The 14,743-nt window shown below is 42.4% G+C and overlaps 2 protein-coding genes across 4 annotated transcripts; one reads left to right on the top strand and one right to left on the bottom strand.

The window, feature by feature from the left end:
* The first annotated feature begins 319 nt into the window (after positions 1–319).
* lmod3 (leiomodin 3 (fetal)) lies at positions 320–7,543 on the top strand. The gene is made up of 6 exons (XM_083768750.1): positions 320–829; positions 1,984–2,751; positions 3,397–3,746; positions 4,550–4,732; positions 5,053–5,593; positions 7,282–7,543. The coding sequence occupies exons 1-6, from the start codon at positions 536–538 to the stop codon at positions 7,327–7,329; spliced, it is 2,184 nt and encodes a 727-aa protein (XP_083624876.1). The 5' UTR covers positions 320–535; the 3' UTR covers positions 7,330–7,543.
* Positions 7,544–9,094: 1,551 nt separating this feature from the next.
* On the bottom strand, positions 9,095–14,325 carry LOC310861888 (PRA1 family protein 3-like). Of its 3 annotated transcripts, none has more exons than XR_014569530.1 (5): positions 14,192–14,325; positions 13,935–14,061; positions 12,829–13,046; positions 11,287–11,519; positions 9,095–10,002 (listed from the first exon to the last, which is right to left on the bottom strand). XR_014569530.1 is itself a non-coding variant. In XM_083769596.1 (5 exons), the coding sequence occupies exons 1-5, from the start codon at positions 14,247–14,249 to the stop codon at positions 9,959–9,961; spliced, it is 606 nt and encodes a 201-aa protein (XP_083625722.1). In that variant the 5' UTR covers positions 14,250–14,325; the 3' UTR covers positions 9,095–9,958. The 3 variants fall into 3 exon arrangements, 2 of the variants coding, with proteins under 2 accessions (XP_083625722.1, XP_083625723.1); XM_083769596.1 differs by having other exon boundaries at positions 11,361–11,519; XM_083769597.1 differs by lacking the exon at positions 9,095–10,002 and having other exon boundaries at positions 11,187–11,519.
* Positions 14,326–14,743: the final 418 nt, after the last annotated feature.

Here is a 14,743-nt window from a genome sequence, read left to right as displayed (position 1 = left end):
CTCTCAGACTGCCAGTGTCTTCCAGGGAATTCTGGGAAATAGTTTGGAAGAACTCCCGGTCAGCTGGAAAAACCATAGTTCTGGTCCGCTGGGCCTTTGAGTCCAGCTCCACCTGTTAGTGTCTGTCCCCTGCTTTACCCCCCCCCCCCCCCCCCCCACCCCACCCCACACCCCCACACCCCCCTCATAGAACCACCCAGAGCAGCAGCTGGGTGACACATGCTCCCGTGCAGTCCAACCTCCTCCTCCTGTGGAGCCTCAAATATCTTCCACCTCGCTCCATGCATTTAATTTTAGACTCTCCAACAACAGGCTGGAGAGAAGAGACAACGTCACAACACTCTGGCTTCACTCATTGCGCTGTACCATCTGCTGCAGCTTACAGCTTTTATCTTTGAGGTTGCAGCTTTTATTTTTTGTCTCTGTTTATCTCTTCAATAGAAGTAAGACGTTTAACGTTTTCTCTTCAATAGAAGTAAGTAGCCTACTTTAAAGTATTCTTCTCTAATAGAAGTAAGACGTTATTCGAAGCGGCATGTCTTCTAGGGACAGAGATCTAGACGAGGACATGGAGGAGGAAGAGCTGGACGAAGACGAGCTTCTGGCCATGTTGTCTCCAGAGGAACTGAAGGAGCTCCAGAGCGAGATGGACACCATCATCGCTCCGGATGAGAGGGTCCCGGTGGGCCAGAGGCAGAAGGACCAGACCGAGAAGCCTCCGACCGGGACCTTCGACCACCGCAGCCTGGTGGACTATCTGTACTGGGAGAAGGAAGCTACACGCATGGTGGAGGAGGAGAGAGTTCCTGCTACACTACTGCCTAGTCAGGTAATATTATAATAGTATAGCCTATTATATGCTATAATATATGCAATACTATATAAGATATCTTTACCAGGAGAAATAATCTACACATATGTTGGAGGAGGAGAGAACCCCAGCTGCTACATACTGCCTAGTCAGGTATTCTAATATTTAATATAGGCCCTAATATTACTACAATAAAATATATCTATACTGGGAGAAAGAATCTACACCAGGGTTTCTCAAAGTGGGTAACGCGACCCATGTCCAGGGCTGTCGCAGAATATAATATTTGGAATTCATCAATATCACTTTCAGTTTAATCCAAAACAGACCTGAGTTGCACTGTAGGCCTACTTGATGTGTTATTACTTGCAGTAGCCTACTGTGGTCTGTGGTCGGCTGCATATGTATGGTATGTAAGGCCTGTCCTCTGTGGTCCCTAATATTGATGTTGATGGTGACGTATTTTCCTGCAATGTCCCGCCCCATATTTGCATACTGGGCCCGGCAACGTTGCCCATAATCCATCTCGCCCTCTTTTTTCCCGCCGACCTCACACCGACTGCTCGGTGCGGCGGTTCTTGTATTCTTTATTTTGTTTTACTGAGAATAAGATTAGAAATACGTTTAGGGTTATGTATAGTTTTACTGGGGTTAAATTTAGGAAGAGGGTTACGCTTTGGCACCGTTTTACTGAGGTTAAGGTTAGGTTTAACCGTTTAAGCTAATTCACTTAGGTTATACTTTAGGAATAGCCTACCAAGCTGACGTTCCGCCGGATAGCTGTACGTCCGGTGTGAGTTGGTAAAAGGGTGACTTTGTTGGTATTCCTGGGCCCTGGTTGGTTTTAGCCTGGTTCCAGATGAATCTGGTTGGCTCTACACCGCTTCGTGAAGTCCTCACACAATTGAGAGGGACCAGAGTTAATCTGCCTAGGGCAAAATGCATTGGGAAGGCAGATGAAGGCTGGCTAGGCTACCATAACAACCATATGGGGGTCAAACCATTAAAACATTGAAAGCATTTTATATTGTTGCGTTGACAATTAAAAAATAGCCGATTTACAATCTCACAGCATGTCGCTTTGTGCCGCACTGCAACTACTGATTTAGAAGGTGTCTTAAAGGTGGTTTAAGTCTAACTCTAACCCTATTCTGTTTCTTTGCCTTCATCAGAAAATTCTTAATGAGGAAGCAGAGAGGAAAGAGGAAGAAGAGAGGAAAGAGGAAGAAGAGAGGAAAGAGGAAGAAGAGAGGAAAGAGGAAGAAGAGAGGAAAAAGGAAGCAGAGTGGAAAAATGCAGCAGAGAGGAAAAAGGAAGCAGAGAGGAAAAAGGAAGCAGAGAGAAAAGAGGAAGCAGAAAGGAAAGAGGAAGAAGAGAGAAAAGAGGAAGCAGAGAGGAAAAGGGAAGCTGTCAGGAAAGAGGAAGAGGAGAAGGAAGAAGAAGTGGAAGAAGAGAAAGTAGTGGAGGAAGAGGAGGCTGGCGGAGGTGGAGGAGAGGAAGTGATCGAGGAAATCAACGAGGAAGTGGAGGAGGAAGAAGTGGTCAAACCAGCCGCAGAAAAAAGCGAAGGTGAAGAAGAAGACAGTCCAAAATCTCAGAATAACAACAACAAACAGCAACCGTCTCCAGAACCACAGAAGAAGAAGGAGCCCTCGCCGTGTCTCGACTCAAATCAAAGTTCGCCACTAATTCAAGACGGAGAAGAAGAAGCTCAGCCCTCCAGAGACGTCCCGGCTTCCTCGTCTCCGAACAAAACCAACGAAGAAAACCCCCCGACGGAGAGAGTGGAGGTGAAGAAGATCAACAAACTGAAACTCCCGACTCTGTCGCTGCCGGGGATGATGGGGGCCATCAAGCTGACCTCCAGACCGTCTGGAAACGAGACCAACCTGGACACCACTCTGGACAAGATACGCAAGAACAACCCCAGTGTTACCGAGGTATAATAATAATAATAATAAGGGTGGTAATAATAATAAAAATAATTCTTCTTCTTATTATTATAATAATAATAATAATAATTATTATTATAGATCAATAATTATAAGAATAATACCGTAATAGACTCACATGTAATTTAGATACTACTCTACTCTGACAGTACACTCAGAGTAACAGACCTTGAAAGGTTCCATTTAGAACCGACTCAAGGAATAGTCATTGGACACACATTTCAAATGTACAGAATATTATTTGTTGTTTAGGCAGATGCTGTGTTACCTGGTATCCTATAGTTTCAAATGTACAGATGCTATAGGTTCATTGTTTACCTGTGATCCTAGTTTACAGAGACACTACACTGTTTCTCTGCATTCAGTTCAGTTAATTTCCAGCTCCTCAATGGGGTGCATACATTGTCCATTAGTGTAATTTGGCAAGACCGGGGATAAAGTCCATGGTACAAGTTTTCAAGTACATTTGACATAATAAATAGTCCAAGATGCTGGAAAAGGGGACAGGGAGAAGCATAATGATATCGAGCCCTACCTCTGACGGACGGACGGTCGCAATAAATAATAGTTATGTAGGTGCATACCTTGTTTACCTTGATAAATGTGTCTGATAATAAATTCAATAAATTCCAGGTCAACCTCAACAACATTGAGAACATTCCCAAGGCCATGCTCCTGGACTACGTGGACGCCCTGAAGAAGAACAAGCATGTGAAGACTTTCAGCATCACCAACACGGGCGTGGACGAGAACATCGCCTTCAACCTGGCCAACATGCTCCGTGAGAACCGCAGCATCGCCACGCTCAACATCGAGTCCAACTTCGTGACGGGGAAGGGCATCGTGGCCATCATCCGCTGCCTCCAGTTCAACGAGACGCTGACGGAGCTGCGCTTCCACAACCAGAGACACATGCTGGGACACCACGCCGAGATGGAGATCTCACGGCTGCTGAAGGCCAACAATACCCTCCTGAAGATGGGGTAAGTTGTTCCTTAAATACTCTGTTGAAGATGGGATAAGTCGCCCTTAAAGATGGAGTGCCTTGATTTTTCCAACCCCTAAAACGTGATCAGCAGGTTACCGTATACTATAGGGGGATACTAGGGGAAGATTATATTAGGGGAAGATTTTTTGAGTGGTGCAACCACTTCCTGTATCCCTGGGTCCCTGTGTCCCTGTGTGCGAGCACGGAAATAGCATTTGGTTGGTTTTCATCACCAAGTGTCACTGTTGTGCAGCCTAATACACACACACACACACACACACACACACACACACACACACACACACACACACACACACACATTAACTTTATATATGATGATTTTGGGTGTGACAGTACAGTACAGTGACACTATAGTACAGTTCAGTACTGTACAGTACAGTACAGTAGAGGGACCCCCACACCACATTTCTCAACTGGGCGGCTCGCCGGAACCGGCCTGGCTCCCTGGCCGCGTTCCTGGGGGTCTGGATGTTCCGGGGACCCCCACACGGAGTTCACCACTCACTTCACATGGGTGTGATTTAAAAAGTGTACAGAAAGTGGTAAAATTATGTTTTAATGGCCACATTAAAACATAATGTTATGGGGGATGGGTTAGGGTGATGATGTCACTAAAGTGGTGTATTTCGAGTGGGCCTTTTGACTCACAGGCTTTCAAAATACACACAGAATACATATTTGAATATTATAACCACACCTGGGAGTCGCCATACTGTAGATACATACAAAACAGAAAAAGTACAAAAATAATGGCACTAATAATGTATTAATGTACAGGTACCACTTTGAGCAGCCGGGGCCCAGGATGGTGGTGACCAACCTGCTGACCAGGAACCTGGACCATCAGAGGCAGCAGAGGAAGGAGGAGCAGAGGCTGCAGGAGGTCCGGGAGAAGAAGGAGGTCATGCAGATGTACGAGAACAGCCTCAACCTGCCTCCTGGTCTGCTGCAGATGTTAGGGTAAGATCAACCTGCCTCCTGGTCTGCTGCACATGTTAGGGTAAGATCAACCTGCCTACTGGTCTGCTGCAGATGTTAGGGTAAGATATAGGACTGCCTCAACCTGCCTCCTGGTCTGCTGCAGATGTTAGGGTAAGATCAACCTGCCTCCTATGCTGCAGATGTTAGGATAAGATCAACCTGCCTCCTATGCTGCAGATGCTTTTGTGTGACCCTGAAGTATGATCAAGTAGGACCGTTAATTTACACGAAAAACAAAAACAAACGGTTAAAACGTGGATATATATAAGAGGTTTCTGCCACCGTTGTTTCCTCCTCAGGTACATCCCCCCCATCGAGGTGCTGCAGCAACACGGTCTGGTTCCCCCCGACGAGATCCTGCGCAAGAACGGCGTGGTTCTGCCCAACGTGGAACACCTCAGAGAACCACAAGAGAACAACAACACGTCTCTGTCCAAGTCACAACAACAACAACAACAACAACAATATAAACGCTCTACAAACAACAACAACATTCCAAAGACGCCAATAAACGCAGCAGCGGAACCAGCAGCGAGTCCACTGAACGATGTCCAGCTCAAAAAGACACCCAAGAAACGTAACCCTCTGTTCGTCATGGATGACGAGCCGGCGGAGAGGTCGCCGTTTCCCAGCATCCAGCTGAGGAAGACGTCCAGAGCCCAGGAGGAGGGCGGCAGCGGTCATGACGACTTCCTGAAGTTAGAGAAGCCCAACCTGAAGGCCGTCATTCAGACTCTTAAACCCGTCCCTCGACGCAGGGAGCCGGCCAAGGTGGACGAGACGCCCCGAGACCATCTGCTCAACGCGATCAAAACAAGCAACATCGCCTATCTCAAAGCTGTGAGTATATAATAATGACTAATAGTCAAAAGTCGAAGTCGTACGATTTATCACACACACGTTACAGCAGTGAAATTTGTTCTCCAATCTCCGCATTTGACCCATCTCTTGGAGCGGTGAGCCGCAGCCGGAGTGGTGAGTGGGAATCATTTGATTAGTTGATTTGACCCCCCAATTCAACCCATTTGGATAGGCTCCAATGATGGCCAAAACAGGTCAAACAGAGTCATTGATATATCTTCTTTCTCTCAGTGGTGGAAAGTTACTAATTACATTACAGGGGTCATCGCCATGTTGGCTTGTGGTGGACATTTTTGTCAAAAAAACCTGGAGACTTGACATTCAGTAATTGGGTCTTATATGATAAAAATAATAATAATGGTGTGTAAAGAACCATTGATGGACACATTGATGACCCCTGCTTAAGTACAAATTTTAGGTATTTGTAGTTTACTTGAGTAATTCCAATTTCCAATATTTTTACTTGTACCAACACCAAATATTGTACTTTTACTCCACTACATTCATTAGAAAACGTACTACTAGTTACTTTGTAGATTTTGATTATTACAAAAACATATACGGTATGAACCACTTCAGCCCTACGTATATACACTGTAGGCCTACATTTCACCCATTTGAAAATCACAGATGTACAAGCTCACAATGTGACGCATCGTCACACATTGTACCAGACAGTGGCCTTGTGGTTAGAGTGTCCGCCCTGAAACTGGGAGGTTGGGTTCAATCCCCGGCCAGGTCATACCAAAGACTGTAAAAATGGTACCCAATGCCTCCCTGCTTGGTACTCAGCATCAATACATTTGAAAACTTGAAATGGGACATTGTGCACAATGAGTACTTTTACTTTTGGTACTTTAAGTATTTTTTTAAACCAATACTTTAGTACTTTGAATTCCGGACTTTTACTTGTAACGGAGCAGTTCTATATTGCAGTAGGCCTAGAGAGTATGCGCATGCTTAAAGTGAATGGCACATTGAGTGGCAAAGCAACATGCAAAGTGAGTTTAACATTGTTTAACGTTGTTTAATGCAATCAAATAGGCCAGAAAGTAGTTTTTTGCCACTCAGTGGGTGTTCCTGTATAACTTCCGGGTTTGATGATGATGTCACGCGCATACCCTCTATTGATACTTTTACTTAAAGGACCATTTCACTACTTTTGAACTTATCTTCATATAATTGGTCCTCACTAATGTTCATGATAAAATACCACTTTTTTTTCCTACTCGGTCTGTGTCTCATAGGAGGGCTGTGGGCAGTTCAGAAACCCGTCCACCAGTGACATCATTGCTAGGCAGATTTCTTTTAAATAATTTTTTTTTGAAAACATATTTAGATTTTTATTATCGTGAGAACGATGGCTTCCATTATCGCATTGCAACTTTTCATGAATAGTTAGCCTGCAGTTTCTATTCGCTTGAATTCACCATCGATGATGTCACTGGTGGACGGGTTTCTGAACTGCCCACAGCCCTCCTATGAGACACACAGACAGAGTAGGATTTATTTTTAGTATTTTATCATGAACATTAGTGAGATGAAAGCAGGTTTAAAAGTGGTGAAGTGGTCCTTTAACATACATACTTTTTCCACCATTATCTTTGTCTCTCTTCTTCTTCTTCCTCCTCCTCCTCTTATTACATTATCTTTGTCTCTCTCTACAGACTCCACTTCCCAAACAGTTGGAATCTCCTGAAACAAGTCTCTTCTAAAATAATACATCCATATTCCAGTTACTGTGTATTTTAAACATGTTTAATGTCTTCCTCCTGTTAGTATATTTACCATTATCATATACTTTTAAGGCTGTTTAGCAAAACTAAATAGCACTGAATTATATGAATTCATTTATTGTGTTATCTATGTATGTATCTATTAGTATTGAATAATTCTTAGTATTTGTTGGAATAAATGAAATAAAACAAAGACTGGAGTTAAAAGTCTGTTGCTATAAAAGCAGTTGCCATGTTGCTTGTAAATAAGTGGTAGGCCTAGTTGTGGGTTTAACTTTTTTTTTGGTCTTGTTTCTAAAGTGTAGTTTATTATTTGGGTCTTGTTTCTAAAGTGTAGTTGATTATTTGGGCTTGTTTCTAAAGTGTAGTTCTTTATTTGGGACGTGTTTCTAAAGTGTATAGTTGATAATTTGGTCTTGTTTCTAAAGGGTAGTTTCCTAATGTTTAAACCAGCTGGTTCTCAAACATTTTCATATCAAGGACCCCCATCTGAATATATGTTGTGCCAGGGGCCCCCATTAAAATGTTAAAAAAAACATTCCAGTGCCTTTGTTTTAAAAATGTAAGGGTCCATTTGGTTTCATTTGTGTATAGTAGTCAGTAGAGCTCTTGCCTTTGGACCACCAGGTCATGGGTTCCATCCCAGGCCTATGAGTAGCACAGCTTGGGGCATGGCAAGTACACTCTGAGTTATGGTGGTCCTGAAATGAAAACGTTTGAGATTCGAACCACTATGCTACACTAAACAGAACAGAGCCTTTATTAGTATCATTGGTAACACCTGTGAAGGAAGTATAAAGGAAGAAGTCCAATGTCTGTCCAATATGGCTGCTGTGCAGAGAGCTCTTCTTTTTAGAGTTAAATTCAAGTTAATTCATAGTGACAGAGGAACTGTACTGATGCCAATGTGCTTCCTTCAGTAATGACATGAACTGATAGAAGAACTGGTTTATTTAACAGATCAGTTATTTATGCATCATCATTCTGCTCAATGGTTTTCACCAGAATTAATTCAACCAAGATGAACACTTTCCCACGAGGTGAGTACAATATCCAGACACCACTTCAGCCTGTAGCACTGCAATGTAATAGTAAAGCAGTCCTATGCACAGGTTATTTAGATGTTACGTAGGCCTACTAGAGGTTAGCAAAAAATCGCCTAGAACAGGCGTCTCTTCCGGGTTTTTAAACAGCTGGTGGATGGAAATGACGCTCACGTGCGGCTGCAACTTGGTGCTCAGGTCGGTGAACCAATATGATCCCGACAGCACCCGCCCTCCATACCAGGGCCAGGCTAGATGATACAGTATGATAAGAGCATGTGATTTTTAATATCCAATTTTCTACCACCAACATTAAAATTCTGAAATTCTGTTGTGCCCTACAGGTGAATGAATGAATGAATGAATGAATATTGTAGACAAAGGATGTGTTAAAAAAAATCAAATGAGAATAAGTTCTGCTTCCTTAAAGATGGTCAACTTTTATTATCATGGTTGACAGTCAGCTGTGTTTACACTCAATGCTATTGATGTTATGAATGTGTGTTTACACCATTAATACTCAATAACACATAGAACTGAATTATGCCATAATCCTTTATAGGAGTCTTCAAGGTTTTTTTTGTCATTTCTTTGCTCAGCTGAGAGAGAATATCAGACCTACAAGCTCACAAGTCGCAGCTTGTAGATCTGCTATTGTCTGCTAATGTTCCCCCCAGAAAAGGGACTATTAACACAGGGGCGAGAGTTCAAGTGTTTAATGTAAAAATGAAATCATTCCACACCAGATTTGGAGTAACTCTGAGGACCCCCTGTTGAAGACCCCTGATACACTTTATAGGATCATCCGTTTGTGAGATTAGCATGCACACACTTAATGTTAATATGACAAATATCCACACTTCATGTGAGAAACGTCAAAATATAAAATGCACATTATCTTTTCTACTTTACAAGGAACATAATTTGATTATATTCATTACTGTAACAGAACATGTAAATACCACAGTAACATTAATGTTGAGTTATTTACTAATGCAGGGGAGACAAACAATACAGATGTTGGTGTAATATTGTAATATTTGTGTGCTTTTGAAAACATCAGCACTTTATTTTCTTGGCATGCTCTAAAAAAAAATACAAACACGAGATTAAAATGTAAAAGACAAACAGACATGAATAACAAATTAAATGAATTAAACCAATAGAAATGCATTTGCCGTCCATTTTAAATATTGCATAGCTGTCAGGAGGGTTTTTTTTACTGAATGTTCAGAAATCCTCACAAAAATAATAAGAAAATAGACGATCTAAAAGCTTGTAGATTGGCTATTTTCGGAGCATGGCAGTGTCATCTTAGTCATCATAGCTTCGTTTTTATTTTGTTCCTCATAGTTTTAGATGACAATATGAACTGCGCCACCGTCATACAGCAAATTACAAATAGGGCTTAGGAGTGCTTAATATTAATAATATATGTTTATTATATATTCTATTATGTTAATTGGTCAGGTCACATAAATATACAAACTGCAGAGATAACCAGGTCTCGGAATTGAACATGATTCCAACATGAAGGATATTATAATATTATTATTGCTATTTGCTCATATTTTGGTATTTCCACTAACATTTGACTGCATTTCACCACCTGAGGAAGAAAAATGATATAGTTCAGATTTCCTATATTTATTCAGTTATTTGGACACATTTTATAATATTTTCAAGCTGCAGTACATGTATATCTAATTGCCTTAACATGCAAAGACATTACGATAATTACTTCTGACATGCAGACATTTGTTAAGTGAAATAAATACCTTCTCTCTAAAAAATATGATTGTTAAATGAGATAAATAAAGTCTCTCTCTTAAACCATGACACTGATGAACTCAACTTCATGTAAATGTTGTGTTTTGGTTTAACTAGCATGGTTTTGCCTTTTCATTGAACAGAGGAGAACGTTGGCGTCTGTGTCTCCATTTCTATCATTCATACAGTGAATGTGCAAACTTAACAGCATGTAAACCAACATTAGACATAAAGGGTGATTTAGCACTACATAGATAGCATAAATAATAATAAGGGTAATAATAATACACAACAACCTCTTAAAGCTCATTATATATATGTATAAATGTGTCATTAATAATAGATTATCTAACAATACAATATGATGACAAAATCTAAAAAGAAAAAACAATCCTCATCCTCTCATGCCAGATTTATGCTTCCCCGTACGGCGGTGCTGCACGCCCCACATAACCGACCTACAGCTGTGGGTGTCATGTTGAGGCGCGCAGCACCGCCATTCGTTTGTTTTCGACACAAAGATCAAATATGTTTAGTTTGTAGAATCGCTTCCCATTGGTCAGCGCTGGATGAGTCAAAGGTCAAGTTAAACTTTCTTGTCCATATAAGGGACATTTGGCTTTGGGTGTTTGCCGCTTGTTCTCACTGCTCCGTTTGTGTTGAGATCTGGAGAGTAACATTTCATAAATGGTATGGCACCAGATCTACAGGATGGTACCATTATGGTACCATCCCTCCAGTAATGGCACTGATAACTAATATTTGACCTTTCGGTTAGGTTTAACCATTTTTTTGGGGGGGGGGGGGCTCTCTAAGAAGATCTGTGGATGGGTGGAGTTAGGGTCTTCTCTTCACACCTTCAACTTGCTCTCTATGGTGTGTGTGTGTGTGGGGGGGGGGGGAGGGGGGGGTTCAGAGGTCACTCCTTGTTCAACTTGCTCTCTATGAAGTGTGTGAGTGTGTGTGTGTGTGGGGGGGGGGGGGTTCAGAGGTCACTCCTTGTTCAACTTGCTCTCTATGAAGTGTGTGAGTGTGTGTGTGTGTGGGGGGGGGGGGTTCAGAGGTCACTCCTTGTTCAACTTGCTCTCTATGGTGTGTGTGTGTGTGTGGTCAGAGGTCACACCTTGTTCAACATGCTCTCTATGAAGTGTGTGAGTGTGTTTGTGGGGTTCAGAGGTCACTCCTTGTTCAACTTGCTCTCTATGAAGTCCTGGATCTTGTTCATCCGGTCCTCCTGCTGGTCCAGGAGATCCAGGATGACGCCCATGGGCGTCCTCTTCAGCCCCGCCCCCTCGATCTTGTTCTCCAGACGGTTCTTCATGTTCCTCAGCCTCAGAGAGGCATGCACCAGTATCACTGTAGGCCCAGGAGAACAAGGGGTTAAATATCACCACACACACACACACACACGATTTGATTACAGCAGCTGTTATCGTGTTGTGTTGATGGTTGTCATGGATTGTTGAATTGGACACAGTGTTTTTAGCAGGCTGATGTCATGCTGTGTGTGTGTAACCCAGTCTAACTAATAGGAGCACATTCAAAGTCTTAGACTCCACCTAGTGGCAGAGGACGGGTACTTCGCCTCCCATTTTTGAGGAGCGGCTAGCCGCTAGCCCCTCATATAATTATACAGGTTTAATGTTTGTTTTTAGTTCAATGTTTGTTTTAAAAATGCCATTGACAATGAAGGGAAAGTTTACGTCATATTGTCCCTCATATTCTCTTTATTGTTAATGGCATTTAATGTTTGTGTTGGCACCATTTGTTTTACATCACCATTACATCACCTAATCAACATGAGTTAGACTTTAATATATTAGCGCCCCTCACTTCACACGGGTGTTATTTTTAAAGAAGTATTTCATTCAGGTTAACAAAGTACACACTTGTTTTCACCAGAGTGTAGCAGATGTAAACACAGTACACACTTGTTTTCACCAGAGCAGTGAAGCTTTTGTGAGCCTTCCTGGCTGCTTTAAATGTAAAGTTGTAAAGGATAGGGGCCTCACAGTGGAACTGCCTCCAAACCGGTGTCAAACTGACAACCAATCTGTCAGGCAACTCTAACCCTGAGCCACTGCCACCCCAAGTGTAGTGGTGTGTTGATGTCAGGCTGCTTTTCAAATGTGTTTAATTATTTAAGTTAATTCATAGTGACAGAGGAACTGTACTGATGCCAATGTGTTTCCTTCAGTAATGACAGGAACTGATAGAAGAACTGGTTTATTTAACAGATCAGTTATTTATGCATCATCATTCTGCTCAATGGTTTTCACCAGAATTAATTCAACCAAGATGAACACTTTCCCACGAGGTGAGTACAATATCCAGACACCACTTCAGCCTGTAGCACTGCAATGTAATAGTAAAGCAGTCCTATGCACAGGTTATTTAGAGGTTATGAGAGGTTAGCATATTTAGAGTATGCTCACACACCTTTATACAGTACCTCATCTCAGGTTTATGTGTAACTATGTCGATTTGTTTTGACCTTGTCTCTTTTCATGATCTCCTTTAGACCTTGCCCACACCCTTTTTTTCTATGGAAAAACATCTATGGAAAAACAATACGATGGGAACTACACACAAAAACTAATTTCACCCACTCTGTTACTTTGTAAATCTGTGCTGTGACAATAAATCTGTGTGTGCATGTACTCACAGAGTAGAGGGAAGGTCAGACCGAAGATGAACACCATCACTCCTCCACACAGAGACAACAGGAAGTAGGAGGTTCCCATCACTGCCACCATGAAGAGCGTCGGGTTCTTCTTCTTGAAGTTCTTGATCATCGATTTGTTCTCTCCAGCCCAGACCGACCCCATGAACACCAGGGTCACCACTGTACCCCCCAGGAACATACCCATAGGGTTGAGGAACCTGAAAATAATATAAATATAATATATTAACATGAAGACTAGAGTGACCACATAGATCCGTTCTTATACCAGCTCAGTGGCTTTGTGGTTAGAGTGTCCGCCCTGAAACTGGGAGGTCGGGGTTCGATCCTCAGCTGGGTCACACCTGTACCTGATGACTGTAAAAATGGGACTGGAGGGTTGTTATTGGGTGGTTAGATCAACTACAAAATATTCCCAAACGCAGCATGGCTGCGGCTCACCGTTCCAAGACATGGGTCTAACGCGGAGAACAAATTTTGCATATCCAGCAATGCATGTGACAAATAGTAGGACTTTAACCGTAACCTTCTCTCCAGCCCAGACCGACTCACACCATAGACTGTGGACTGGGAGACACGGTACGTTCTGATATGATTAGCTTTGGGCTAGCCACTCTGTGTATTTGTTTTTACATCAGTGACCCTCAACCTCGGGTTAGTTTGTGCTGCTACAGCAAGGGAATACATCTGGGCTCAGCAAAATGTATTTACCAGTAAGTAACGGTGGTACAGTGGCATGAGAACCATATAAAGATTCTCAGTCATACATAAATAGATGGTTAGTCATATATAAATGTTTTAATCATGACTCATGATGGGTGTGTGTATGTGGGCGGGGGGGGTCAGAAAAGAATGCAGCCTCATTTAAGCCCCATTCATCATACCCCATCGGACAGCCGACACACACACACACACACACACACACGCGATAAAGCCCAAAAGCTCTACTAGTTAGCTCAGCTGTCAGTTCTTACGCCTGTGCTTATACCTGCTTATTACCAGGATGGTAATGATAAATAATAGTATAATTATAACTTACCCTACTATGATAAGGACTATATTAATGTTATATTTTATATTAGTCTTACCCTACTATGATGAAGACCAGGATAGCTGCCAGGAAGTAGTTGGTCTGGTAGTACAGCAGGTTGTTTATAACTCTGTTGTTCCATTTGGTCAGATCTCCAAAGTCCGGCTTGGCGAAGCGGTCAGAACCTGGTTAACATATCATTCTATAACTATATATTCTCATCCTACTTACTACCTGGGGGTTAAGTCATCCCATGGTTAATTACTACCGGTATATGATAATAAACAATAACTATATTATTATTCTACTACGAACCTGGGCAGAAGTCATCCCATGGTCTGATCGGAGCCAGCTCCATCCTGCCTGACGCCATGTTGGATTCAAAGCAGAGTAGACCGTCCAAACTGTCTGCGTTCCGTTCTGTCCTGTGGTTCTGTCTGACTGTCTCTTTCTTTTCTGACAGTTCTGGTCAGCTGATCAGGCCTGTTCAGCACCAGCTGACACATGCAACCATGTGTTGCCAGATTTATATGAAAACAAGCCAAAAATAAGCAAGCAGTGTAGATGCGAGTATCCCTTTTTATGTAGAGCTTGCGGTGTAGATGCAAGTACCCCTTTTTATATGATTATGTATATTATGATTATGTATCTTTATATTGATCTCCTCCTTACTGAACTGGCGCCCTGGTCGGTCTTCGCTGACGCTGGTACTCTGAGTTCGTCCGAGTCTTAGATGTATAGGGCGCTTCTGACTGGGTATCTGGAACACTAAAGGTAATCTCTCTTCTGCTCTCTCTATCTCAATCTCTAGAAAACTGCAATGATCTGTCTTCTCTTCTGCGCTGTACTTTATAGGGTGGCGTGACG

Source organism: Protomyctophum parallelum (genome assembly GCF_964188405.1).
Source record: "Protomyctophum parallelum genome assembly, chromosome: 7".
Lineage (NCBI taxonomy): Eukaryota > Metazoa > Chordata > Actinopteri > Myctophiformes > Myctophidae > Protomyctophum > Protomyctophum parallelum.
The sequence above is the reverse complement of the archived record's forward strand: the minus strand, read 5'-3'. Positions and strand labels throughout refer to the sequence as shown.

Coding starts and splice junctions, on each gene's coding strand:
- lmod3 (XM_083768750.1), top strand. CDS start 536: ATGTCTTCTAGGGACAGAGATCTAGACGAGGACATGGAGGAGGAAGAG. Junction 3,747..4,549: donor AATACCCTCCTGAAGATGGG/GTAAGTTGTTCC, acceptor ATTAATGTACAG/GTACCACTTTGAGCAGCCGG. Junction 4,733..5,052: donor GGTCTGCTGCAGATGTTAGG/GTAAGATCAACC, acceptor TTTCCTCCTCAG/GTACATCCCCCCCATCGAGG.
- LOC310861888 (XM_083769596.1), bottom strand. CDS start 14,249: ATGGCGTCAGGCAGGATGGAGCTGGCTCCGATCAGACCATGGGATGAC. Junction 14,062..14,191: donor ATGGGATGACTTCTGCCCAG/GTTCGTAGTAGA, acceptor TATGTTAACCAG/GTTCTGACCGCTTCGCCAAG. Junction 13,047..13,934: donor CTGGTCTTCATCATAGTAGG/GTAAGACTAATA, acceptor TATTATTTTCAG/GTTCCTCAACCCTATGGGTA.